This window comes from Oryzias melastigma, unplaced genomic scaffold (genome assembly GCF_002922805.2).
Source record: "Oryzias melastigma strain HK-1 unplaced genomic scaffold, ASM292280v2 sc00184, whole genome shotgun sequence".
Classification (NCBI taxonomy): Eukaryota; Metazoa; Chordata; class Actinopteri; order Beloniformes; family Adrianichthyidae; genus Oryzias; species Oryzias melastigma.
This window is the reverse complement of record NW_023416879.1, coordinates 568,253-594,682: the sequence shown is the minus strand read 5'-3', so window position 1 is coordinate 594,682 and position 26,430 is coordinate 568,253. Positions and strand designations below refer to the sequence as shown.

Genomic DNA, 26,430 nt, shown 5'->3' with positions numbered 1-26,430 from the left:
AGAAAATAACTACTGTGGTATTAAAACCGAAAATGTGATGTCTTTGTTACACCCCCGAAACCAGGGGAGAAAGAATCACGAGAGTGATTTCTGCTGTTCCTCATGCAGGTGTTTATTGCAATGAGGAGGAACGGCGCAACTCCCCCTAGTGGCGGGTGAAGTCATAACCAATCGATCCCAGAACAATCTCCCAGACAAATCAATCGATTAGGAATGAAAAAAAAACATTTAACATTTTAACGAACTTAACAAAAATATAAAAAACCTTGTCTGTGTAACACCGATGAATTTCTGAAGTGCTCTCATAATCTCTTGGACTGTTTTAACGCTTCAGTACTGGTGGTCCAATGCCAGGGGGCGTTTTAAGAGACGCTCCTAAACCTTCCAGCAAGCAGAACGTTTTCTCCTCACATTCGCGACCACGGTGAGACAAAGCGAGACGACACCGGAGGAGAAGTGATCTTACTGAAAAGATACTGCTGCACATAATTCAGCACCTGTTCCGGATACTTGTTGATTGTTCAGGATTTTCAAAAAGTCCGATTTTGAAGATACCGTGGTGAGTTGCAAGTTTAGTTTTGATGTTTGAATGGGCTTAGCACTCGAACAAGCTAAAGTGCTAGCTTGTGGAGCGGGGGAAAGTAGATGTTTGCTGTAATATTTGTTTTATTTAATTTAACAGAAATACCATTTAAGAAAGCGGGATTGTTTTTATTAATTTTGAAAAGTATGTGTGTCCGATATTATTTTAGAATGAATGTAAAAAGGATAGCTCGAGTCGGCTAACTGCCTCGCACGTGTGTGCAGGGCTCTTTTCAATCGCGCCGCTGGAGTTTTTTCCCCCCTATTTTTTTTTTTTTAACCACCATCATAAATATTAACTTAAAATCTAAATATGTAAATCAGCCATACCCTCATTGTTGGGACATAACATCTTTGGGGTGTACAATTCTGTTTATACCCATCATATCTTAAGAGCTTAAAAAGGAATTACATAATCTAAAAAAAACTAATAAATTGTTCTACCATCAGCTAGCCATGAACACTCATTAAATTTTATGCTAAAACAAAGTCATAATTTATTTTTAAGAATTCTAAATGAGGACATGAATCACATTTGGTCAAAAATGTTCAATAGCTCTAAATATATTAAAGCTAAAGTCACTAAACTTTCTTAACATGACTAATTATTACTTGTATATCTAGAAAATAGTTATTTTTTTATATATTTGTTTTATTTTAAGTTATTAATTAAAACTACTTCACACAAGTGTTCCATTTAAGTTTTTAATGGTAAAAGAAGGTTAATGAAATATAAATGAGGGACAACACAAATCTGTTTATTCAATTTATTCATGTTTTAAATATGTTACAAAAGTATCGGATCGGACTCTGTATTGGCAAATCCACAAATCAAATGACTCAAAATTGGATCGGGCTCAAAAACACCTGATCGGGACATCTCTAGTTGCTGCTGACAACATCCTTGCCCCCTCCCTGATCAGCGACTTCCACCAATGCCACCTGGCCAGGCGAGCTTCCACAATCGCTCGGATCCATAGTACTGACTCAACTGACTCCAGTCTGACAATCACCCACCTGATTTTTAAGCAGCACACAAAGTCTTCTTCTGTGTGAAGTATTGTTTTGTGTCATTTTAAAGTCAAACACACCTAGTTGCTTTAGTAAAGTTTTATTTAGTTATGCATCAACATGCTGTTTCATCTGCCTCATCATCACAGCTTCCCTCATTTTAAGCTTCATTGGATGTATGACACTGCAGGTAAGTCTTCTCCTTTTTTTGTTTTCTAAAGTAGAACACATTGTAACTCATTCTCTATGAAAACACTGGAAAAACAAATCATTCACTTCATAGTTTATTTCTCTATAGAAGTCTTTGGAATTTCGGTTTCTTGGAACCAACAGATACTTTCTATTTGGAATGAGAGGGGAGGTGGTCACTCAGTTAAGTCCACTATATACAGTCAATGGTTTTAACATTTATTGCATTGTTCTTAAACTTGGGCTGTTTTTTTATTAGGCCTGCGTAAACATTGGTGTTTTGCACAGAAATGTCTTATTTTAACTAATTTCACAGTATGCACATGCACTGCTTATTCTTAGCTTCCAGTTTGTTTCTACAGGAGGCCCTGGTCCCTGTTCTGTGGTCTTTCTCAGGCAGGTGGTGATGCAAATAAATAGTCCTAAAGATAGTCTTGTTTATCTTCTACTTGGCTGCAGTTTGCACACTGACCCTCACACACTTGGAGGGCTTTTCAGTGGCAGAGTCATCATATAGTATCGCACACGGTGATGCAAGAGGCAGAAGAATGAAAAGTGTTTTAGACAAATTTCAGGGAAAGCCTTGGTTCAAAAATATAATAAAAACTATTCTGATAAGCTAATTTGCCTTAGTCATTATGGAGCCTCCGAAAAGGACTAGAAAAAGAAATGGAACAGTCCTCTGCCCAAACACTGAAGCAAAAACACATGCATTGACCTCTCCTGCCTGTGGGGATCACTGCTCATACAACTTTGGCATTCTTAAATGTGACAAAAAATGATCAGGATTAGGATACAGTTTATCAGACTCTGACTAAATCTTGCATGCTCACACAAACACACATACATGGTTACAGTTCACGGTTTGGTCCAGTTGGAACAGTGGAGCAGAACTTCCAGTCAGCTCCCACCTAATCACTTCTCATTTTTCTTCTTGATGTTAAATGTCCCAGCATTCTTATAGGCTCCCACATATCCAGTATTCTCCACAATCTCCTCCCGCCCTTCTCTGCCTTTGCCCCGACCACTTTCATCAAAGCGCTCCTTGTGAGATCCGGTGTAGCGGGACGTATCAGTCAGACGGTCCACTGCAGCAATCTTTGCAGCTTTCTGATGCAAACAACAGAAGGAACAGTGTTAGGCTTAGGTTAAGAATTTTTTCTTTAAAAGAGCTATTGGTGATTTGGGATGTAACAATTCAGCCAAGCCACAAGTTGATTCACAGTTTTAAAGTCACGATTTCGATTTTTTTCAAAACCTTTTTTCCAACATATTGAATTAAAGGTATTTTAAGGCCAACTATGTATTCTTTTTACCCTTACATCAAACTGTTTGTTTTCCTTCTAACAGAAAGGATTCAATACAAATAAACAATTATACATAATACTGAAATGATCACAAATCCTTTCATTCATTCATTCATTTTCCTGACTTCTTCGTCCCTTCCGGGGTCGCGGAAATCCTTTCATACTCTGTTCATGTTGTGCTCCATTCATGTGACAACCGCTCCACACAAACCCGGTTCAACATTTTCATGCAGCAGCGCAGCACAATGACCAATCAGGGACCTGGATTTGGGAGTGGTGCATGGGTAGCGTCTGCTTCAAAGCACGGAAGGACCGAACATGATCATGAAAGAGAAATGAATCATTGCAGTTTGTGTCCGGGTGGAGTATTTTGACATCCATACAGACATTAAAGGACAGAGTCATGAAAACAGAAAAGCCTGGCGCAAGATTTGGGGCATTTTCACTGCTTTGACTTTTTGCTCCAAGGTCCTCTCTATTGTAGGTGGTGGAGGAGCACTAATGAACAGTAAAAATACAGTGGAAGAAGATTCTCCTCCTGCTGATACCTGTGTGAGCGCTCTGTTCTGGTGTGGATACACCTGCTGAGCACATGCTCATAAACACCGCATGTGGCCGGTGTGTAAGCACCTTGAACTGGGTTGAGCATTCAGCGCATTCAGTGCGTGCCGATTTGTGCGTTGAGCTCGCGATCCAACTTAAAAACTTGCGTAGAAACGCACGCTCCGTGCGCGGAGGCCAGGAATTCTTCTGGTGCGCGCGCATTTGCATTAACTTTTCATTGAAGGTGTCTGCTTGATTGTGCGGCCGTTGTGTAAGCACCTGCATGCTTACACACCTGATTTTTTGTTTTTTCCTGCATCGATGAACATGTTGACGAGTATGAATCGTTATTTTACCAATTCTCGAAGAATCGTTACATCCTCATTGATGAATACTTTGTTTATTTGTTGTTTTAGGGAATACCTAGGTTCATCCGTGGTCATTAAAAATAATCTAGAGATGAGTCAAAAGGGTCAGCCTCCACATCTAGCAGGCAAGACTGAATTAGTCTAAACACTTAATAATAGTGTTGTTGTGGTAATAGTTTGTTTCACACATGGCACACATGCCCAGGGGTGAACCAGAGACCGAAGTAGACTAATCTCAACACAGAATAAAGGTGAAACAATAGTTTTTTAAAAAAGTGTGGTGTGGCGGCCTGGGAACGCCTCGGGGTCCCCCCAGAGGAGCTGGAGGAAGTGGCCGGGGAGAGGGAAGTCTGGGCATCTTTGCTTAGACTGCTGCCCCCGCGACCCGGTCCCGGATGAAGCGGAGGAAGATGGATGGATGGATGGAAAAGTGTGGTGTATAAGTCATAAGTGTCTCTTCAGATTCATCAATCTCAGCTGACTCTTCTCTGTGTGGTGCTTATGTGCTTTCCTGGTGAATACCTCTGTTTTTTTCCATAAATTAAAGTGCAGGAAATAAGTATTTTATCCCTCTCAAATTTTTCACCAATGGGGGGTGGGGCTTGTGGTGGGGATGTGTGGGTGGGGATGGGGTGGCTTGAGATGGGTCTCTGACTCTGGTTTTGGCTCATGGACAAACAGCAATAAGGAGTACCTGGCTTTCTTGGCATCTCTCGAAGGGGTTCTGGAAAGTGCCCTAACGGGGGACTCCATTGTCCTCCTTGGGAACTTTAATGCCCATGTGGGCAACAACAGTAGGACCTGGAGGGGTTTGATTGGTATAGTATCCCAGATCTGAACCCGAGTGATGCTTTGCTGTGGGACATCTGTGCTCGTCTTAGTTTTTCCGTAGCGAACACCATGTCTGAGCACAAAGCTGTTTGAGTCCACCAACAGCTTTCCATACATGCTGAGGGTCCACCTATGGGCAACCTTCACATTTTGGTGTCAGAAGTGGGATGTTAGCAGGCCGCCTAAAGGTGATCAGTATCAAGTGGTGAAAGCATGAGACCAGAAGTACATACCAGAGCCCAAAGAACCGACGACGTTGAAGATGCTTCAGAAGACAGTGTGGGGCTCAAATAGACACACACCAAGGTGAGGAGCATTCTCTGCCTATGGACATGGACTTGAGTGACATGTCGGACCGAGAGGCCGTGAAGCAAGAAAAGAGATGGAGACAAGTTCAGATGAATAACCTCAGAGAGGACTGGGAATAGGGCTGTCACGATTATTCGACTAATCGACTATTAAAATAATCGACGTTTTCCATTTGGTCAGTCAGCAGTCAATAGGTAAAATCCTTAAAACACACATAATAATGGCAATAACTATAATTTTAAGTGCTTCAATTAATTGGCATTCTCCCTAATTTTACAGTGAATTCATGTACTTTATTTTAATTACATTTAAATTTCAGTTCATACATCAAATCCTGCTTTTTTTTTATTTAAGAATTACTTTAAATTAACATTAGCAACAAGTAATTACATTGTTTGAAAACGTCACATTATAAATTTACCAAAGTTACACCGTACACCAGCAGGTTAAACATTGAAGTGCATGAAAGCGAAAATTCCAACGGTACCTGAAGTGTACACAAACAACTGCGAAGCGCGCGCCCAGTTCACACAGCAAACAGGAAGTAAGTGATCGCTGACATTCTAGTGCTCAGACAAAGTCACTTCTTACCGGCTGGATCTGCTACAGATGGAGGATAAATGCTGACAGGTAGACATGCTTCACAGATGCGCTACAGAGCATGTATCTCACCGGTGATTCTCCCGAATGAGCGCGTGCATCGCTATTAAAAGTCCGATGCAGCGCGCGCTAAGCGCTACAACCTCTTCAAATAAAAATATAATCGATACGTGGTGAGAACCCATCGAGAATCGATCGCAGGACTAAATATCGCGATATATCGCAATATCGATATTTTGGCACACCCCTAACCTGGAGACAGATGCCCTGGTGGAAAGGTACAACAGAACTTTAAAGAGTATGTTGAAAAAGTTTATCTCTGCTAACTCCACCGACTGGGACAAGTGGCTCCCGTATTTTCTATTTGCCTAGAGGGAGGTGCCAACTTTCTCACCTTTTGAGCTTCTCTCCAGCAGACAAGTGAGAGGTCCACTGGACGTGCTGCAGAACTCCTGGGTTGGGTCTCAGGAAAAGGCAACCAGTGTTTTGACCTACATTCTTCAAATGAGGGACAAAATGGAGAAAACTGCAAAGCTGGTCAAAACCCACCTGGAGAAGCCCCAACAAGGACAACAAACCTGGTATGATAAAGGAGCCAGGGAGAGGTCGTTCACCTCAGGTCAGCAAGTGTTATTACTTCTCCCTACTGTCGACAATAAACTGTTGGCCAAATGGCAAGGTCCACTTACAGAGCTGAAGAAATTAAGCGCTACTACCTATGAGATCCACATGCCAGACAGAATACCCAAACAGACATTTCATATCAATCTGTTAAAAGAGTGGAAAACTGGGAAAGTTTCTGCTTAACAGCAGATGTTTGTCCGGTGTGTGACTAATGAAGAGGACATTGTAGAGGAGTTTACCCCTGCCAGGTATAACACTGCATCTCTTGATCTCTCTCACCTTTCTCAGCTTCAGCAGAATGACCTGCAGACAGTTATTCCAGCAGATCTGTTCCAGGAGAGGCCAGGTTCAACAACCCTGGTGGAGCATCACATTCGGCTGAAGGACAACACTCCTATTGGTGACAAAATGTACCGCATCCCACAAAAACTGTTACCTGTCTTTGAAGAGGAGACTGCTGTCATGCGGGAAATGGGTGTAATTGAGCCTTCCAACAGTGAATGGAGCAACCCTGTCGTGCTTATGGTGAAGAAGGATGGAAGCATCAGATTCTGCATTGACTTTAGGAAGATAAATGCCCAGTCCAAATTTGACGCTTATCCTCTTCCCAGACTGGATGGCCTCATTGAGCAAGTTGGCCAAGCAAAGGTTATCACCACCCTGGACCTTTGTAAAGGCTACTGGCAAGTGCTGTTGTCAGATGCTGCAAAGCCATTGATGGCCTTTAGGACTCCACAGGGTCTCTGGCAATTCACTAAAATGCCTTTTGATCTACATAGTGCCCCTGCCACATTTCAACGGCTAATGAACCAGATCTTAGCAGGTATGGACACATACGCCGCAGCTTACCTTGATGACATTGTCATTTTCAGTGAGTCTTGGCAGGACCACTTGAGCCACCTAGCTGCTGTCCTAGGGAGAATCAAGGAAGCCAGTTTGACCATTAATCCAACAAAATGCGCCATTGCCAAGTCAGAGTTGCAGTACCTGGTGTACATCCTTGGTGGTGGAGAAATTAAGTCTGTTCAAGACAAGGTGGAGGCTATTCGAATGAGAGAGAGACCAAAAATGCAAAAGCAGGTGAAAACCTTCTTAGCCGTCGTAGGATGGTATCGAAGATTTATCCCAAACTTTTCTTAGAGGGCTGCACCAGTGACCTTACCAGCATCAAAAAGGCTAAGTTTGTGTGAGGCGAGGAACATGAAAAGGCTTTCCACGATCTTAAAAAGACCTTGTTTGGTGAGCCTGTTCTGCAAAGCCCAGACTTTAATTTGTCTTTCACTGTTTAGACTGATGCTTCCAAATGAGGATTAGGTGCAGTTCTGCTCCAGGGTGATGGTGAAGAGAGGAAACCAGTGGCCTTCATCGGCAGAAAACTCTTTCCAAGAGAAACCAGGTACTCCACAGTAGAGCTGGAGTGCTTGGTCATCAAGTGGGCGATCGACACTTTGAAATACCTGCTTGGAAGAGAATTCAGTCTGGAGACGGACCACCGAGCCCTCCAATGGATGGAAAGGATGAAAGATACAACTCCAGGATTACCCGATGGTTCTTACCGACCGATTCACTGTTCATTATCGACCTGGGAAATCCAACATCCAAATCCACCTTTGACCAAACATTCACAGGTGTCCATCAAAAGATACATCAGGACACCCTCGGCAGGAGATTGATGATGGACTATGTATTTGTTTCAGGCAACCCTCAGCCGTGTATCTTGGACACCTGGGAAAAGAAAGTGGCAGAGCTGTCCACTGATCACTACCTGGTAATGAGTTGAATTTGCTGGTGGGGGAGGAAACCAGAAAGACTTGCCAGACGTAAATGTACTGTGAGGGGCCTATACTGGGAACGCCTTTGTCAAGGAGGTCTTTAACATTAACAACAACAGCAACATTCAGGAGAATTATAAACGGGTACCAAGAAAGGTTGGTGACATTGATTTTGAGTGGACCGTCCTCTTCAACTCTATTGCCTCCGCTGCTGTTCAGATCTGTGGTCACAAGGTCTCTGGTGCCTGTTGTGGTAGTTGACTAACTCCTTTGGAGCAAGGCACCGGGACTGAATGAAGTCCACCATAAGTACATCAAGTCTCTGGATGCTGTGGGAGTGTCTTGGCTGACACGTCTCTAAAGGATTATGTGGCAGATGGGAAGTATACTATTGGACTGGCACGCAGGTGTGGTAGTTCCCCTCTTCAAGAAGGGGGACCAGAGGGTGTGTTCCACTACCTTGTGCGCATACGGTAGAGAAGGAGAGGACATTAGAAATTCACCAAAAGAAGAGCTATTAAACATGACTAAGTTTGAGCAAATGTTGATTAACCCTTTAACTTTTATTTCCCAAAAAGCGAAGATGCTTGCAAATGGCAAGTGTAATTTAAAATAAAAGTAAATTGTGATAGTCTAACTTTACTATAGAGAAAAAGTTATGTCACTATATATATTGTTATTGTTTTATTGCCCTGCCCTAGTGTGAATGTGAGTGTGTATGGTTGTGTGATTGTGGCCCTGCAACAGACTGGCGACCTGTCCGGGGTCTACTCTAGGGTTCTAACGATTATCCATTTCGTCAAGTACTTGCGATTTGCTCCTGAAAATTCAAATATGAATATTCACGACGTCCAAGATCGATCTTTATAAATATGGTAGAGTGTAGTGAAATTATATCAAAATGATATCTGGGGACGATGTATTTTTGTTTTGAAATGCAGATTAATGTTGGATTTTAAGTTTATGAACTAAAACAAAGCCGAAATAGCGGTGGTACTATCCCCGGAAGTAAACACATCTTTGTGTAGGGGAAGCTTCCGGTTTTAAAAATAAGACTAGCGAGAGCATTTTTCCATTCAGAAACTGAGACTGAAGCTCTGCTCGCTGACATAACATGAAACATGAAAACATTACTTTGCTTTAACACTGGAGCAAAAACTTGATTTTGGTATGGTAACTCCTCAACAGTTGATGCAATTACGTAACTCCATCTTATTCTGAAGGGGAATAACGCAGCCTCACGCTGCTGAAAGCCGGATGTATTCAACGTGAATCAGCTGATTCTGCCGCGGAAAATAACTACTTTTTTTTACATGGGCTCTGCACCAATATGCAACGCTTAGAGCGTAAAATGTCGAAGAATTTTGGGGATAGAAAGCTCTGCAGAGAATTTTCAGAATTTGCGGTTAAATGATCAAAAACATCCATCCATCCATCCATCTTCCTGACCGCTTTGTCCCTTTCGGGGTCGCGGGGGTGCTGGAGCCTAACCCGGCTGCTGATGGGCGAAGGGGGGGTACACCCTGGACAGGTCGCCAGTCTGTCTCAGGGCCTCAATCACACACACATACACTCTCACATTCACACCTAGGGGCAATTTAGAGTCACCAATTAACCTATGAAGCATGTTTTTGGACGGTGGGAGGAAGCCGGAGTCCCCGGTGAAAACCCACGCATGCACGGGGAGAACATGCAAACTCCACACAGAAAGGTCCCAGCCGGGAGTCGAACCGGGGCCTTCTTGCTGTGAGGCAAGAGCGCTAACCACTGCGCCACCGTGCAGCCCGCGATCAAAAACATATATGAATTTTTATGTTGTTTATATTACTGCTGAACTTAAACAGAAGGTTGACAAAAAATGAAATAAAATGACAAACAAATTTTTTCTATCTAAATCTTTGTGGGTTTTTTAATCAGTTTTGTTGATTCTGATCTCCCGTTTTTCATTAAAGTAGAAATGATGGCGATTTAATACAGATATTTTAATTTTCATACATCCAGTAAAAAGACAAACACAGAAACAAACTTTATATTAAAAATTAAGAATTGTGGTTCGATTTGTGAATTGCCACCTTAGCAATGATCCACAGCCCTAGTGTACCCTGCCTTTGCCCAGAAGTGGCAGGTTAGGCTCCGGTAGCCCCGTAATTCCGAAAGTGACAAAATGGTCTAGAAAATGGATGGATGGAACAATCTCTACTTAGCTTAGGGCTTCCATAATTTCTGTCTGTAGCTGCTTTGCCCCACCCACGTCATTCCTGGCCAATGACCAAAGAGTTCTGTAGTCACATAGTTTTGTTCAAAAGGTTTGGTTTGAAACAGGAAAGGTTACTTGACACCAGTCTGACTACAGACCAACTGCAAGGTTCAGAACTCGGTCTGGACCAAAAGATTTTTCCAGTCTTATTATTCCCAGAAAGTCTTCGATTTGTTTTTCATTTACTGAATCAGATTAGCTATACAAAGTTTTATAGTGATCTAAAAACATGTTTTACATTTTGTCTGATTCATAATGTATGTTAATGGTGGATTAGTTCATGATTTTGTGAGCTAAATAACGTATCTTTAGTGATCTTAGGTGCTTTGCTAGCATTTTGGTTGCTCTGGAACCCAATAAAAAAAATTCCTTGTGAATCAATTGCTTCTCCTGTTAAGTCTGATCATTCATTTTAACCTCTCTAATCTTTTTTGCCAGCTCTTCCCTTCTGACCAAGCGCTGTTGCTTCTTGAGGCTCCACAGGATTCCCGCGGGGTCTTAAAGGTCTTAAAAGACTTGAATTTGAAAATTTAGAAATAGGCTTTAAAAACCATTAAAAAGCCTTAATTTATTTATATATTGGTCTTAAAAATGGTGCAGTTTAATTTTTTTCTGTATTTTTCTAGTCTAAAGGTTTTTTTGTTTTTTTTTTAACACAATCATGCAAGAAAAGTGTGTTTAACATAGATGCTAACCGCTGATTTAAAAAAAAAAAAAAAAAAAGAGAAAGAAGAAGGAGAGGGAGCGACACTTCAGCCTTATGACACAGTGTAAAGTACAAGGATGCAAGAAGCTATTTGTGCCAAGGGCTGAAAGAAAGCTAGTACGGTTCAGGTACCGCGTACGGGTATCTGGTGGAGATATGCACAGCTGTGTGTCCGGTATTTGATGCTTTAACTCTCCTATAAAACCAGTTTCAGGCTATTGCTGCTAAAACAGTGAACCGCACTGCATTTTATCTCATCATTTTAGCGTCTCTGTAGTTTTAATATCTTATTATTGCTACAACATGGGATTTACGTCCCTCTCTCCTCTAACGTCCCCTCCTTGAACTGCCACCTTAACGTCGTGGAGGGGGTTTGAGTGCTCGAGTGATCTCAGGAGCTATGCTGTCGGGGGCTTCTGCCCCTGGTAGGGTCTCCCATGGTCCTGAGTGACGAGCCAGACAAAGAGCGGTTCAGAACCCCCTTTATGAGTGACAACACAAGTGATTCCGCTACATCGCCCGGATTAACGTCACCGGGGCTCCACCCTGGAGCCAGGCCTGGGGTTGGGGCTCAGAGGCGAGCGTCTGGTGGCCGGGGCTCCTCCCACGGAACCTGGTCGGGTTCAACCCAAGGGAGCGACGTGGGATCACTCCCTAGTGGGCCCACCACCTGCAGGGGAGCTCTGAAGTGATTCCGCTACATCGCCCGGATTGACGTCACCGGGGCTCCACCCTGGAGCCAGGCCTGGGGTTGGGGCTCAGAGGCGAGCGTCTGGTGGCCGGGGCTCCTCCCACGGAACCCGGTCGGGTTCAACCTGAGGGAGCGACGTGGGATCACTCCCCAGTGGGCCCACCACCTGCAGGGGAGCTCTGAAGGGGCCGGTGCATTGTGGTTTGAGTGGCAGTCGAAGGCAAGTGCCTCGGCGGCCCAAACCCCGGTCATGGAATTTGGCTTTTGGAACATGGAATGTCACCTCTCTAGGAGGGAAGGAGCCTGAGCTGGTGTGAGAGGTTGAGAGATACCGGCTAGATATAGTTAGGCTCATAGCTATAGCCTGGGCTCTGAAACTCAGTCCCTTGAGAGAGGCTGGACTTTCTACCACTCTGGAGTTGCCCATGGTGAGAGGTGACGGGTTGGGGTGGGCTTACTCGTGAGCCCCCAGCTCAGCCGTCAAGTGTTGGAGTTTGCACCGGTGGACGAGGGTTGTGTCCCTTTGCCTTCGGGTGGGGGACAGGTCTCTGACTGTAGTTTTGGCCGGGCCGAACAGCAGTTCGGAGTACCCGGCCTTCTTGGTGTCTCTTGAAGGGGTACTGGAAAGTGCCCCAACGGGGGACTCCGTTATCCCCCTGGGGGACTTCAATGCCCACGTGTGTAATGACAGTGGCACCTGGAGGGGCGTGATTGGTAGGAATGTACTCCCTGACGTGAACCCGAGCGGTGTTTTGTTGTTGGACTTCTGTGCACGTCATAGTTTGCCCATAACAAACACCATGTTCGAACTCAAAGGTGTCCATCAATACGCCTGGCATCAGGACACCCTAGGTAGGAGATCGATGATCGATTTCAGGCGATCTCCGGCTGTGTGTTTTGGACACTCGGGTAAAGAGAGGGGCAGAGCTGTCCACTGATCACTACCTGGTGGTGAGTTGGATTCGCTGGCGGGGGAGGAGGCCGGAAAGACTCGGCAGACCAAAACGCAGTGTGAGGGTCTGCTGGAAACGTCTGACTGAGCCCTCCGTCATGGAGGTCTTTAACTCCCACATCCGGGAAAACTTCAAGCAGGTATCGAGGGAGGTTGGTGACATTGAGTCCGAGTGGACCATGTTCTCCACCTCTATTGTCTCTGCTGCTTTCCAGAGCTGTGGTCTCAAGGTCTCTGGTGCCTGTCATGGCGGCAACCCCCGAACCCGGTGGTGGACACCGGAAGTAAGGGATGCCGTCAACCTGAAGAAGGAGTCCTATCAGACCTGGCTGGCTTGTGGGACTCCAGAGGCAGCTGACAGGTACCGGCAGTTTTCAGCGCTGGTGGGGATCTATTGACCACAACTGGGGACATTGTCGGGCTGTGGAAGGAATACTTTGAGGATCTCTTCAACCCTGCTGACACACCTTCCGTTGAGGAAGCAGAGGCTCAGGACACTGGGGTGGAACTGTCCATCACCCAAGCTGAGGTCACTGAGGTAGTCAAAGAGCTCCTCGGTGGCAAGGCTCCAGGGGTGGATGAGGTTCGCCCTGATTACCTCAAGTCTCTGGATGTTGTGGGAGTGTCTTGGTTGACACATCTCTGCAGCATTGCGTGGCAAACAGGAACCGTACCATTGGACTGGCAGACTGGAGTGGTGGTTCCCCTTTTCAAGAAGGGGGACAGGAGGGTGTGTTCCAACTACCGGGGAATCACACTCCTCAGCCTTCCTGGGAAAGTCTATGCCAGGGTACTGGAGAGGAGAGTCTGTCCGATAGTCCCACCTCAAATCCATGAACAACAGTGCGGTTTCCGTCCTGGTCGTGAAACAGTGGACCAGCTCTACACCCTATTCTGAGTGCAGGAGGGTTTGTGAGAGTTCGCTCATCCAGTTTATGTGTTTTGTGGATTTGGAGAAGGCGTTCGACTGCGTTCCCCGTGGTGTCCTGTGGAGGGTACTCTGGGAGGATGGGGTCCGGGGAGCCTTACTCAGGGCCATCCGGTCTCTGTACGACTGGAGCAGGAGCTTGGTTCGCATGGCCGGCACTAAGTCAGACCTGTTCCCGGTGCATGTTGGACTCCAGCAGGGCTGCCCTTTATCAATGGTTCTGTTCATAGTCTTTATGGACAGAATTTCTAGGCACAGCCAGGGGCCGGAGGGGATCTGGTTTGGGGACCACAGGTTTTCCTCTCTGCTCTTTGCAGATGATGTTGTTCTGTTTGCTCCATCAAACCGGGACCTCCAGCATGTATTGGAGCGGTTTGCAACCGAGTGTGAAGCAGCTTGGATGAGGGTCAGCACCGCTAAGTCTGAGGCCATGGTTCTCGACCGGAGAAAGGTAGTTTGCCCTCTCTTGGTGGGTGGAGTCCTCCTGCCTCATTTGGAGGAGTTTAAATATATTGGGGTCTTGTTCATGAGTGATGGAAGATCAGAGCGTGAGATCGACAGGCGGATTGGAGCGGCGTCCACTATTATGCAGTTGCTGCACCGGTCTGTTGTGGTGAAAAGAGAGCTTTACCGGTCGATCTTCGTTCCAGTACTCACCTATGGTCATGAGCTCTGGGTCATGACCGAAAGATCGAGATCCCAACTACAAGCGACTGAAATGAGTTTTCTCCGCAGGATGGCTGGGCGCTCCCTTAGAGATATGGTGAGAAGCTCGGTCACCCGGAGAGAGCTCTGAGTAGAGCCGCTTCTCCTCCGTATCGAGAGGAGCCAGTTGAAGTGGTTCGGGCATCTGATCCGGATGACTCCTGGACGCCTCCCTGGTGAGGTGTTCCGGGCATGTCCCACCGGGCGGAGGCCCAAGGGAAGACCCAGGCCAGCCGAGAGACTATGTCTCTGACAGACAGGTTACCAGTGTAAAGAGCTGTAATAGTGAGTGTAATCTTTCTGTGACAATTGTTGCTTCCTCCGCACATCACACAGACCAGTATCTTTTATGAGAGTGTAGAGGTTGCTTGATTTGAATGTACTTGTATTTTTTCAGGACTTGTGTCCTTAGAGTTGTTAAGAATTGTGTTCCAATCACATATACAAAGCAACATTTCTTCACACAGTAGTAGTATTTTTTGTTGAATACCAATTAAGAGTTTAACAATGGTATTGTTATTGGTAATCTTTTTCTCTTCCGTCTTTGTCGTCCTTAGATTTTTTTTTTATGTTTACTGTTTCATGTTAACGTGAGTACACCTCTCCTTCTGCTGTTTTTGAAAGAGCAGAAGATACAGTTTTTATGCCCAGATTTCACTGATTTTCCATGCCTATTTTTTTACAGATGTGTTTCTGGAAATTTCTACTATTTAAAATATTGCTGTGTTGCCAGTTTGTCTCGGAGATGCATTCTCTTTGATATAAATGTTTAATTCCTAAATGTACATGAGAAAACTCCGTTGAGGAAATCATAAAATAAACTTTTATGCAACAGTTCACTTGAACACTTTCCGTATTACTTGTTAGCACCCATTTTATAGGAATCAACTTTAAAGCACCTGACAAAGAGACATTCAAAACAGGATCTTCACTATGTTAGCTTCACTATGTTGTCTTTGTTTGTGGAGCTCTATAGAAGCACATTTTGTAGGCCATGTGAGTTACGGCATCATCATCACTTATCTTACTTCAATGACAACAAGATTATGAATGTGTTCATGTATACTTCAGTAAAGTGTTGATCACCACCACAGGAACTATCATCATTGTCTATTTGGAAGAACATTTGTTTTTCTAACATTCTTGGGGATGCTGGGATGTTGCGTAAAGGTTTTTTTCTCACCGTCACCCCAACGTTGGCTGGTCCCTGACCCTCCACGAGCTTGCAGATGGATTGAAAAGCATCATCCTGGCTTTGATCTCTGAACCTCTTAAAAGCCAGCTCCTGGAGGGCTTGCTGAAACTCCTCATAGGTGATGACTCGAGCTGTCTTCTGCCTGTACATTGACACATAGATGAAGACCACAAGCTCTGGCTCATCATCATGGCATCCATGAGTAATAATATTTAGAGCAAAAAATGGAAGCAACTCAAAAGATGTAGACAATTAAAACGTGGACTCTGTTCAACATGTTTTCAACAAATCATTTCATGTAGATTCTGAAAGGTGACATTAGAAAATGCTGGTAGAAACTACAGAATAAAGCTAACCTTTAGTCACAAATAAAGATGTGTACTTTTGCATAATACAGTATAATTACTAACCACTTGCTCTTGCTTTGTATTGGTGATAAACTTTATGCAACATGACAGACTTTTGACAGTTTTCCTTTGAGATAGAGAAATAGGACAGACAGCGTGTTGTAGCAGTCTGATGAACCTGTAATCAATGTGTTTATTTCAGACCAGCTGCTGGTGACACTTCTGATGAGGGTTTGACCAGAGGAGATATATTTAGAGATTTAGCTTCAGTTGGCATCTTCAGACAGCATGAGGTGTGCATTCACATTAAGGAGGAGAAGGATGTTCTATTGTACTGTAGATGTAGACTGTTAAGTGGTGAATCTTTTATTTGTGCTCTAAATAGGAGAACTAATGTCTGTTATTGCGATGGTCACATGCTGATATCACTAAACACCACATTCTTCACCTCAAAAGATTGCAGTTGCGGGTATGTTAGCTTTGGTAGAAGAAGTTAACCTAAAAGTCTTGATGCACCAAACGTAGGAGTAAGACCAATGAATATACTGTAACCTCATAGATTTATCAGATTATGTCAACTTTTTTCAAATATACCTAATTTTTATAACTGTTAGTGTTCAACCATCCATCTCTACCTCCAACCACCAGAGTACTGACAGTCCCTGCTCCCTGCCTCTACTACACCTCCCATGATCCATCACTCTCTGGTGCAAGCTTTCCTCCTCTGTCTCTCATCATCTCATCAACCACTCTGCATATATTTCACCCTCCAACCTCTGCTCAGTGCCAAGTCTTGTTTAGTTTTCGAACAGTCTGTGCATACCTTCTTTCTCTGGTTCTCCATGTTTTGACTCCTTCCTGTTTATTTGCCATACTGCCTTGCTCTTTGTGTTTGACCCTTGCTTGGGCTCTGACTACGTTCATTTTTTTGCCCTTGCTCAATAAATCATTTGCACATGGATCCAAATGTCTCAGCCTCTTTGTCACAATAACAAATCAGACCAATTGCATGCAGGAGTGTTCATTAGAATCATTTAAATACTAGTTGATGCTACTTTTTTCTAACCACTTGGTTCTCTTCACTGTCTCCTCGTCCTTCTCCCTCCAGAATTGATCCTCCTCCAGATCACATCATGTCAGAGGAACAGAGCACAGAGAAAAGCTGCTGCTCCTCCATGCATGTGCAGCTGACAAATGTGCAAATGTGATGGTATCATGTCAATATGGACCAAACTCTAAGGAATATTTCCAGTACTTTGTTGAATCCACCATGGATTAGGGCAATTCTGAGGGCAAAAGGGGGTCAAACCCAATACTAGCAAGGTGGACCTGATAAAGTGGCTGCTGAGTGTAGTTTGTCTGTGAAGAATAGAGTTGTTGCATCTTAAAGCCTCTGTTATGCCTGCCCATCCCTGACTCCCCCATGTCATACCCTGAAGGTGCTTTTATTGTACTGGTCCAGTGGGGGCTTATTTTCTGCACTTGGTTAATATTGTACCTTGTAAGGAAGTCAGAAGGATTTGTTCAGATAACAGGCCAGAATTTACCAGACAGATTGTTCAAAGACTAAGACTGAAGACAGGTTCTCACCACATCATGGCATGGAGGAGAGGTTGGCAAACAGTTTCATTTAACATAAATGCTGGTTCATCGCTCCACAGAAAACGTGCACCGGAGCTAGAGTCGTTTGCCATTTTGGAGATTCCAGAGATCACGTTGGTGATTGCTGCGTCATTGCTCCACCTAAACTGCTGTGTTTACTGAAGATTACTACATCATGAATAAATTAATGAAATGGTTTATATCAAGCAATCAGGTCATAATACATGACAGAACATATCACTTAATGAATCACAAGTAGATCGCTTGAAAGGGAGTGGAAGGAAGCAAACTTATATAATCCCACCCCGACTCGACCATTTTCTCTACATGAATAATAAATATCCGGTTCAGGACTTAATATCTAATATTAATAGATTCAGGCTATTAAGAAACATGAATATCATTTACGTAAATTTCAAAGCATCCACAACAAATCGTCTATATTAATCAGTAACAATAATCTAATATTCTAATTGACAAAAAGACACTTTGTGCAGATTGTATTCAAAGAATTATGATAATACAAAAAGTAATAAGTAAGTCATCTTAATTTGTTAATGTAGTAAAAATTTAAATATTCTCATTAAAAAAAGACAATTAGTGCAGATTGTATCAATCAAAGAATTATTATAAAAAATTGAAAAAGTAATGAGAAAAAATCATCTTCATTAGTAAATGGAGAAAAAAAATATTCTAATAAAAAAAAAATATTTTGTGCAGATTGTATTCATCAAAGAATGATTATAACAACAAAAAAATAAGTTGAAAAGAAAAGGATCAGTAGTTTGAGCAGAATCAGTGCTACATCACAGTTTAGGAACAAGTTTAAGGCCACGTAATCGTTCTTCGTTGTTATGACTGAGAGACTGTGAAGGTCTCAGCAGCTCAGAATCGGGTCAGAGTTCACCTTCAGCATTTTTTTTTTTTGAGTTCGCATTTTGCTTGAATTAAAGGGTCAAACATGCGTAATCCCACAGTTCTCAAAGTCTTTCATGGATTTTATTTCCAGAGGCTTCGTAAGGTCCGGTGGTCTGAGGGATTTTACAAAGATTCTGGAGTTCAGAATCCACGTGCTGTGGATTTGTTTTTTTTGCGTAATGTTCTTGCGTGCTTAGCCAGATCAGCGTGATATTTAGAGAGGCGATCATTAAGAAAGACAGCCTGTAATTTCGGTGGGGAAACCAGGGACATGACCATAAAAAGCCCAAAAAATCTAAGCAATGCCTTGTTCACACTGGACGCGGAAGCGCGCGGAAGGGTGTAGTTCACACCAAGTGCCGAACGGCGCGGTCCTCCACGGAGGGCTTGCGGCGTGCAGCGGATCATTTCGGCATCTGGTCTATTTTGTGTGTGAGCCGCGAGCGATCAGCGTCAATTCTGGCAGGAAGTTGCATCAACATACATAAGAAAATTTGTTTTTTTTTTTCAAAATATAACCAATTTTTCACAATAAAATGGCACAATTGACAAATGTGATCATTTTTTATATCTAAACAGACTGTATAGATGAAAATAAACATACAATCGCAACACGCACACACAAAGATCAACGTAGTGGGCCGACTCCAGAGCGGGTGGGCGGGGCTGGGTTTTGGGTGTAAAACAACAACAGAGAGGCAGAGACCAGTTCTTCGCAGGAACATATTATCTTTAGGTTATTAACTTATTATCCATAATGGCAAAAACAAAAAAAGCTCTAGCAGAAGCGCCTGTCGACCATCAGGGAAAAATGCTCGTCTGGTGTGAACTGCAGAGCAGAGTGGATGGTGCGTGCACGCACTGCTGTCCATTTGAAATTATTCCCGGAATTTTGCTTTTTTTAAGCATTTCTATTTGTTTTTTTTCACAAATATTCATAATTGCCTTAGTGGCAAAAAATGACAGAAAAAGATGTTTTAGGAGTGTAATTGCGAAGCTGATCCAGCCGGACTCCAGACGTTCTCCTTGGCTGGAATCTGCTCACAGCTGGGGGCGTGTCCAGCTCCTCCTCTGTCTTCCAAGATGAACGGATCGCAAATTCACAAAAAACTGCAGCAAGTAGAAAATGCTGCTAAGTGTATTGAACAAAGAGGTCAATAAAAGTAAATACAAATCCTGACAAATGTGGAGAATATAAACCAAACTGGAAAAATGTCTCAGAGACTGAACCTCCTCCAATTGTGCAAACATAACCAGGTAACACTAAGAAGACTGTCACTAAATAAACTCATCAGGAACAACAAGACAGTCAAAATGCACACATGTTCAGTGATGCTGTCACTTCATGAGAAATAGACTAGAAGACCCACCCATTTACCAGTAATTAACCAGAGAGGGGGGAGCAATGTGGTTAAGAAAAGACATTGATGATCTTAACATGCCAAACAAGATTTGTTGCTAAATGTGACACTGTTTGGTTTTCTTCTCTAACTGCCTCCTGGTGATTTTCTGGCGAGCTGTTGCTCCTTCTGGATATCCACCCTCCTCACCTGTGTTTATCTAGAAAGGAGTGCAGATGCCTGCCCTATGTAATCAATGCTGTTTGAAGTCTAATTGTAAACAACTCTGTTTGCTTGTATCTGTTACATGCTGAAGATGCCATTATTCACTGTGTTCTGTATTGTGCGAGGGGCAACAGAGAATCCAGATGATCTGTCTTTTGTGTTGTCAGTTTAAGTTTCTGTTGAAGGTTAAAGAGTAAAACTTACTTAATGCTGTTTTGCATGAAATAAAACTCCTTTTTATCCACACAAAACCTGGAAACATAAAACTCACTTGACTTTAGTAAAGACGATGTCCACATCTGTGCCAGTCACATGCTTGCCATCAATGATCTTGCAGTCTTTGCAGAGTTTGGCCCAGTTTTTCCCGTTGAGCTCCTTCCCTGTTGCTTTAGTGTCTCCGTGAATGGCAAACTTTTTAAACGCTGTTAGTAGCTCATCCTCTTCTGAATTTTCAGCCATGATGAGAAAGCACCTGTGAGACGGAAGGAAGAGAGAATAACACGTGAAAATCACCCATGTTGAGATGTTGTTGGGGACTGCATTCACAAATGAAATATATAGAATTTCAATTTTCATTCCAATTTTTAATCATTCTGTTGAAACAGCTGAGGAAAATTCACTAGCACTTCCTTCTGTGCCAAAGATTCTCTTCTGTGTGGTCACTGACTTTGCATTCCAGATGACATTCTGAACCTGAATTCACATGGAATTTGTTTTCTGTCCCACCTTTTAAACAAAGAATCAAGCGGTCTCCTTTTTACTTGACACCCAGTAAGAAGAACCAAACGTCTGCAGTTCTTTCAAAGACCAGTATGACTTTCACTGTTAGATATCATTCTATGATCATGATGTTCAAATACAATCACTCATATTCCTAAGACCTTTTTATTAGATTGTCCAAATCCAGACCTGGAGGGCCAGTCGAAGACTTTACTGTTGATTACCTGGATCAGGTGTGTTTTATATTTTTGGGCACCAATTGGGTTTTATTCAGTTCTGGTGCCAAAGCGGTTCTTTTGTTTTGGTTTCAGTTACTTATCTGTGCCAATTTCTGTACTTCAGTAATAAAACAATAATGCCTACATCTTCCTAAATCAACATATTTTCATTCCCAAGTCACATATTGATGTATAGTTAAGATGTGTCAAAAATGGACATTTTGGGTCCTATCATTTTTCAACGTGCTGCTCTTCTTGTTAAATCAGAGCTCCCCAAGTCTTTATCTGAATGGGTTTGTATGCAAAACCCATTCAGTTACAGCTGCATTGAATACATTGACTAGTTTGAATGTGGAGACTATTTTGGCCAACAAGTGTGTGTGTAACTATAGAGTGTGTGTGTTGACAGGCCCCGCCCATTCTAGTTTATCACTTAGTCCTGGTTGTTTTATGATGTTGCTTCCTTTGTTGCCATCTTCTTCTCTCCCCTTGAGGCCTGAATTTTGACACCCCTGGACCAATGATCAGATCTAAGATCAGACCTAAAACTCACACATGAATAGAGCCTGGCTTTTAGAGTGACAGCTGCCACCAATACTCACAAGAGTCGATCTTTTTTCATTAGTTTATAAGTTATAGCCAATCACTTTGGATGAAAAACTGTTTATTTCAGAGTAACATTTGATATCACGAAGGATGTAATAATTAATTTAAGAACTATTTGATTCTTTTTTTTTTTTTTTGGTTTTGATTCAGCTCATGATAAATGTTTCATTCTGAACAATGAGATTTGATCCGATTTACTGACCTAAAACCGATCCTGGACGTCTTTGTCCCAAACTTCCACCAGTCTGACTCACAGATAAGTGCCTGGTTCTGAACAGTGTAGGTGAAGTTTTCCACATTCCTTGTATTTTTTCAAGATAATCAAGTGTAAATTAAATAATTAAAAACAAAAATTAAAATAAATAAACAATAATAAAAGTCAAATCCATTCACATTTCAGTTTGATAAAGTTCAGCCCACTGTTGTTGTTGATGTTAAGTGTGAAGGAGAGACAAATAAAAGCTTGTTTAGAAATTTGATAGAATCCTCCTGGCTTGTGTAAGAGCAGAATAAATTTATTTTGATTGATCCATCTAGATGAAATTGCTAATTCATTATATTAGTAAAATAGCTCCATAGGACAATTTTTTTTTTTTGCTGGAATCAGGTCATAGACTGGTGAACTTGAAAGGAATTTACCTTTCATTACAATGACACATTCTTGAATGTATGTTTACATTTACTGAGCCAGTTTGCTTTGTACACAAACATTCATGCAAAAGACCAATAATCTATGATAACACTCGCAGGATAGCCAAAATGAAGGCGTAGGGAGTGTGGCGATACTGATTGGAGTTCAATCAACTCGACAGTGTTGTGAAACTTGGGAATTAAGTAGGATGAAGTAAGGTGAGGACCTTTTGTAATCCAATTCCCCCAAAAATGTTTCAGAAATGTTAAAGAGATTTTGTGGCCAAGACAGAAAGTTTATTTGGATTTCAATGTGATTTTTATTGGAAATGGAAATTTGCTCCTTTTTGTAATCCACCTTCAGTATCAACAATAGCCATTTAAAGAAGTGCAATGTCTAACACTGTATTTCACGGCGGTGTGAGGAATTTCAGTCACGCTTACATGTCAAGACAGCAGACAACACTGTAGCTGTATTTCAGTTTACACAAAGTCATGAAACTATTTAGTTTGGCTTAAAAAGCTGAATACTAAAGGCTGATTCTAAAAAAGCAAATGCTTTTCACTCAGGAAGTAAGAATGAATAAGTTAAAGTCTTTCTAGTTGCCATGCACCTCCACATTTGACCCATCCGTTGGAGGAGCAGTGAGCTGTAGAGACAGCCCACACTCAGGAACCATTTGATGGTTTAACCCCCATCCAACTCCTTCATGCCGAGTGTCAAGCAGGGAAGAACTGGCCTTCATTTTAAGTCTCAAGTATGACTCAAATTGACCTCAGCATTTGTGCCACAAACACATTAGTCAGAAGCATTTAACAAGGTTTGTGTGCTGTTGTGTCGTTTCTTCACAGATCTCACCACTTGATGCTGTGTTGAAAGCTGCAGTCCACCAACACCCAATCACACATTGTAAAGGTGATTATATACGACATACACAATTATTTTAACTATCAGCTGATGTCAAGCTGCCTCACTACAGCTTTGAAATTCCCTTGGAATCAAGAAATTGCATTTTTGCAAGCTATGGCCACAAATGCCTCAAAAGGCTATTTGATCCTCAAGAGATTGCATTAAATTGATCTGAACCAGTGCAAAACACTAATTTAATAGAGGAATCACACAATTTTGGCACTAAGAGTTTTTAAACAAAATAATTTTTCCCAGATATTTTCACCACTTGCTGAACAATTACTGCAGTCACCTGTGAGGTCAACAGATCAGGACCCTTTTAGGGTAAAAGTAAAGCTGACCATCAAAATCTTTTGATATAAAAAATACACCATGTCTGTATCTGTGCAACTGAGTGTCTGTAAAATGCTCTGCAGCGTCCTACCTGTCCGTCCTCCTCTGTCTCTCTGCTCACTTTCTCGGCCTCAGACCCACACTGGAGGGCTTGTTATCATCTGTTTATTATGTCGCCATGGTGACATCCCGCCCTACGCAGAGAGAAACATCAAAACAGAGACCAGGGAAATAGAGGGCTGGTTCTACGGCTGGGCGAGTGACACTGACAATGAACCTTCATACTTTCATGAGCACCAGCGACAGAAACAGAAAGTAAGAAAACATGAAGCAGCTGAATTATAGAAATGATAGTTACAAAAGAAAATCATAAAATTGCACACGAGCGGATGATCAAAGTAGTAAAAGTGAGTCATAGTGTGATATAGGACCTTTCTGTTAGTCTTACTTTTTGCATCCCATACAAATCCAGTCGCACGTATATGTGCAATCACTGAATGTTAGACATAGGTATTTTACATGAAGGGTATTTTAGGCCACCAGTCATGCTTCACATTCACCTTTTAACCTTTGTCCTATCCAAGAAAAAAAGCACAATTGTGAGAGAGACATAATATATAATTAGACGATCTCTGACATCACCCATTGACTTCCACAGTCCACAAAATGAAGCCTAAATAGTCAGCCATATTGGCTGGAGTTCCAACCACTGGAGGCAGTGGTTGGAACTCCAGCAGTCATTGCATCTCTATTGTGAAGGACATACTTGGTGTGCATGATCACATCACATCTGTCACGAAGGGGTGTGGTACACAATCCTGGCAGCGGAGTGCAGCTGCACTCCTTCTATACTGCTGGCATATGTGTGTTGACACAGTTTGTTGAGCTGCCATGGTAAGGCGGGGTCTTTCTGCCCCCCAACCCTGTGGAAAGAGACTGTTTCTTGTGCTCCAGTCCAACGCAGCAAGGGGAGCTTTTGGTGCTATATCATCTGAAGTGTCATTCAGTGAGCTCTGGAGTTCTTCTAGAAAAGACTTTCAAAATAAGAAAAAAATGGTTTTAGATTTTAGCAAAGCATAGAAAAATATAGCTGTGAAAGCTAAAGACGAATGCTAAAACCTTGATTATCATTAGGCAAGGCCAGGGAAGTTTATTTGTATAGCACATTTCATGCACAGAGACAATTCAAAGTGCTTTACATAAAACATTAAAAGAAACAATCAAAAGAAATAGTAAAAATGTCATTCATCATCATGTCTGAGTGAGAGTGATTCCTGCTGGGTCGTCTTTCCTCCTGTTCGTGGACTGCACTTCTGCTTCATCTTGACTATGGACTTCATCATCACTTGTCCCTCAGCTCCATCTGAATGAACTCTTTTAGATACGTAGTTGTAGAAGCTAATCTTTCTTTAATAGTTCTGGTATCTCCTGTCCGTCCTGGGATAGGATCTCTCCTTCATGTGGGAATCCCTAAGGTTTCTTCTTTTTTTCCTGACTCAGGTTTTTTAGGAGTTTTTCCTTACCGGGAGGGAGGGTCTAAGGGCAGGGATAACCTGTTTTAGTCTGTTTAGTTTTTAACAATTGTTTATATTTTGAAGCCCAATGAGGCAAATTTCTTTGTGATTTTGGACTATATAAATAAAACTGAATTGAATTGAATTAAAATAAAATTAAAAGAAATTAAAAAGATTTTAATTTAAAACAAGCATAGATAGACAGTGCGGACGTAAACTTTTGAATACATATTAATCAAATGCAACTGAGAACAGGTGAGTCTTTAACCTGGATTTAAATACACTGAGTGTTTCAGCAGATCTAATGTTTTCTGGAAGTCTGTTCCAGATCTGTGGTGCATAGAAGCTGAATGCAGCTTCTCCATGTTTAGTTCTGACTCTAGGAACTGATAAAAGACCGGATCCTGATGACCGGAGAGGTCTGGCTGGTACATACTGGGTCAGGAGGTCAGTCATGTATTTTGGTGCTAAACCATTCAAAGCTTTATAAACCAGTAACAGAACTTTAAAGTCTATCCTCTGACAGACAGGTAACCAGTGTAAAGACCTCAGAACTGGACTGATGTGGTCTACTTTCTTGGTCCTTGTGAGAACCCGAGCAGCAGAGTTCTGAATAAGCTGCAGTTTCCTGATGGATTTTTTTGGTAGTCCTGTAAAAACACTGTTACAGTAATCAAGTCGACTAAAGATGAAAGCATGCACTAGTTTCTCCAGGTCCTGCTTAGACATCAGATCTTTAATCCTTGAGATATTTTTGAGATGATAATAGGCTGATTTAGTGACTGCCTTAATGTGTTTATCAAAATTTAGGTCTGTGTCTATCACTACACCCAAGTTTCTGGCCTGGTTGGTAGTTTTTAGTTGAATAGATTGAAGTTCTGTAGTGACGTCCAACCTTTTTTCTTTAGCCCCAAAGACAATAACCTCAGTTTTGTTTTTGTTTAATTGAAGTAAGTTGTGACACATCCAGTCATTTATGTCCTCAATGCATTTACCAAGAGCCTGTACAGGGCCTCGGTCTCCTGGTCTCTCAGTCAGGGCGGCCGTGGTGCAGTGGTAGGGCGGTCGACTCCTGATCAGAAGTGAGCAGGTTCGACTCCCGCCTTGCCCGCCCATGTGTCGAAGTGTGGGCAAGACACTGAACCCCAAATTGCCTCTGGTGGAAGGTTGGTGCCAGTGTTCAGCAGCGGAGCCACCACCAGTGTGTGAATGTGTGTGTGAATGGGTGAATGGGTCTGTGACTGTGAAGCGCTTTGGGCCCTCGAAGGAGGGTAGAAAGCGCTATACAAGTATACACCATTTACTGTAAATAAATATCTGCGTGTCATCTGCATAGCTATGGCTACTTTCAAAAGCACTGAAGGAGTTGCCTTCACATGGACTGGAGATGTTTTTTTGTTGAATATCAGCTATCAAATCATCAAGGTGCTTTAGCCCAGCAGATATTTGATGCTCCTTGATTATATTATCCAGGAACTGTCATGGTTCAGCCCTCCT

At 42.5% G+C, this 26,430-nt stretch overlaps 1 protein-coding gene across 1 annotated transcript; it reads right to left on the bottom strand.

Annotated features, from left to right (window-relative positions):
- Positions 1-847: 847 nt before the first annotated feature.
- tppp3 (tubulin polymerization-promoting protein family member 3) lies at positions 848-23,605 on the bottom strand. Its single transcript, XM_024261200.2, has 4 exons — positions 23,511-23,605; positions 20,274-20,474; positions 15,559-15,712; positions 848-2,892 (listed from the first exon to the last, which is right to left on the bottom strand). Exons 2-4 carry the CDS (start codon positions 20,459-20,461, stop codon positions 2,698-2,700), a joined length of 537 nt encoding a protein of 178 aa, XP_024116968.1. The 5' UTR covers positions 20,462-20,474; positions 23,511-23,605; the 3' UTR covers positions 848-2,697.
- Between the last annotated feature and the right edge of the window lie 2,825 nt (positions 23,606-26,430).

Excerpts from the sequence above, each read along its gene's own strand:
- tppp3 (XM_024261200.2), bottom strand. The coding sequence starts at position 20,461 with ATGGCTGAAAATTCAGAAGAGGATGAGCTACTAACAGCGTTTAAAAAG. Across the intron at positions 15,713-20,273 it reads ATCGTCTTTACTAAAGTCAA|GCAGAAGACAGCTCGAGTCA; the intron begins GTGAGTTTTATG and ends GTCAATGTACAG. Across the intron at positions 2,893-15,558 it reads CAGCCAACGTTGGGGTGACG|AAAGCTGCAAAGATTGCTGC; the intron begins GTGAGAAAAAAA and ends TGTTTGCATCAG.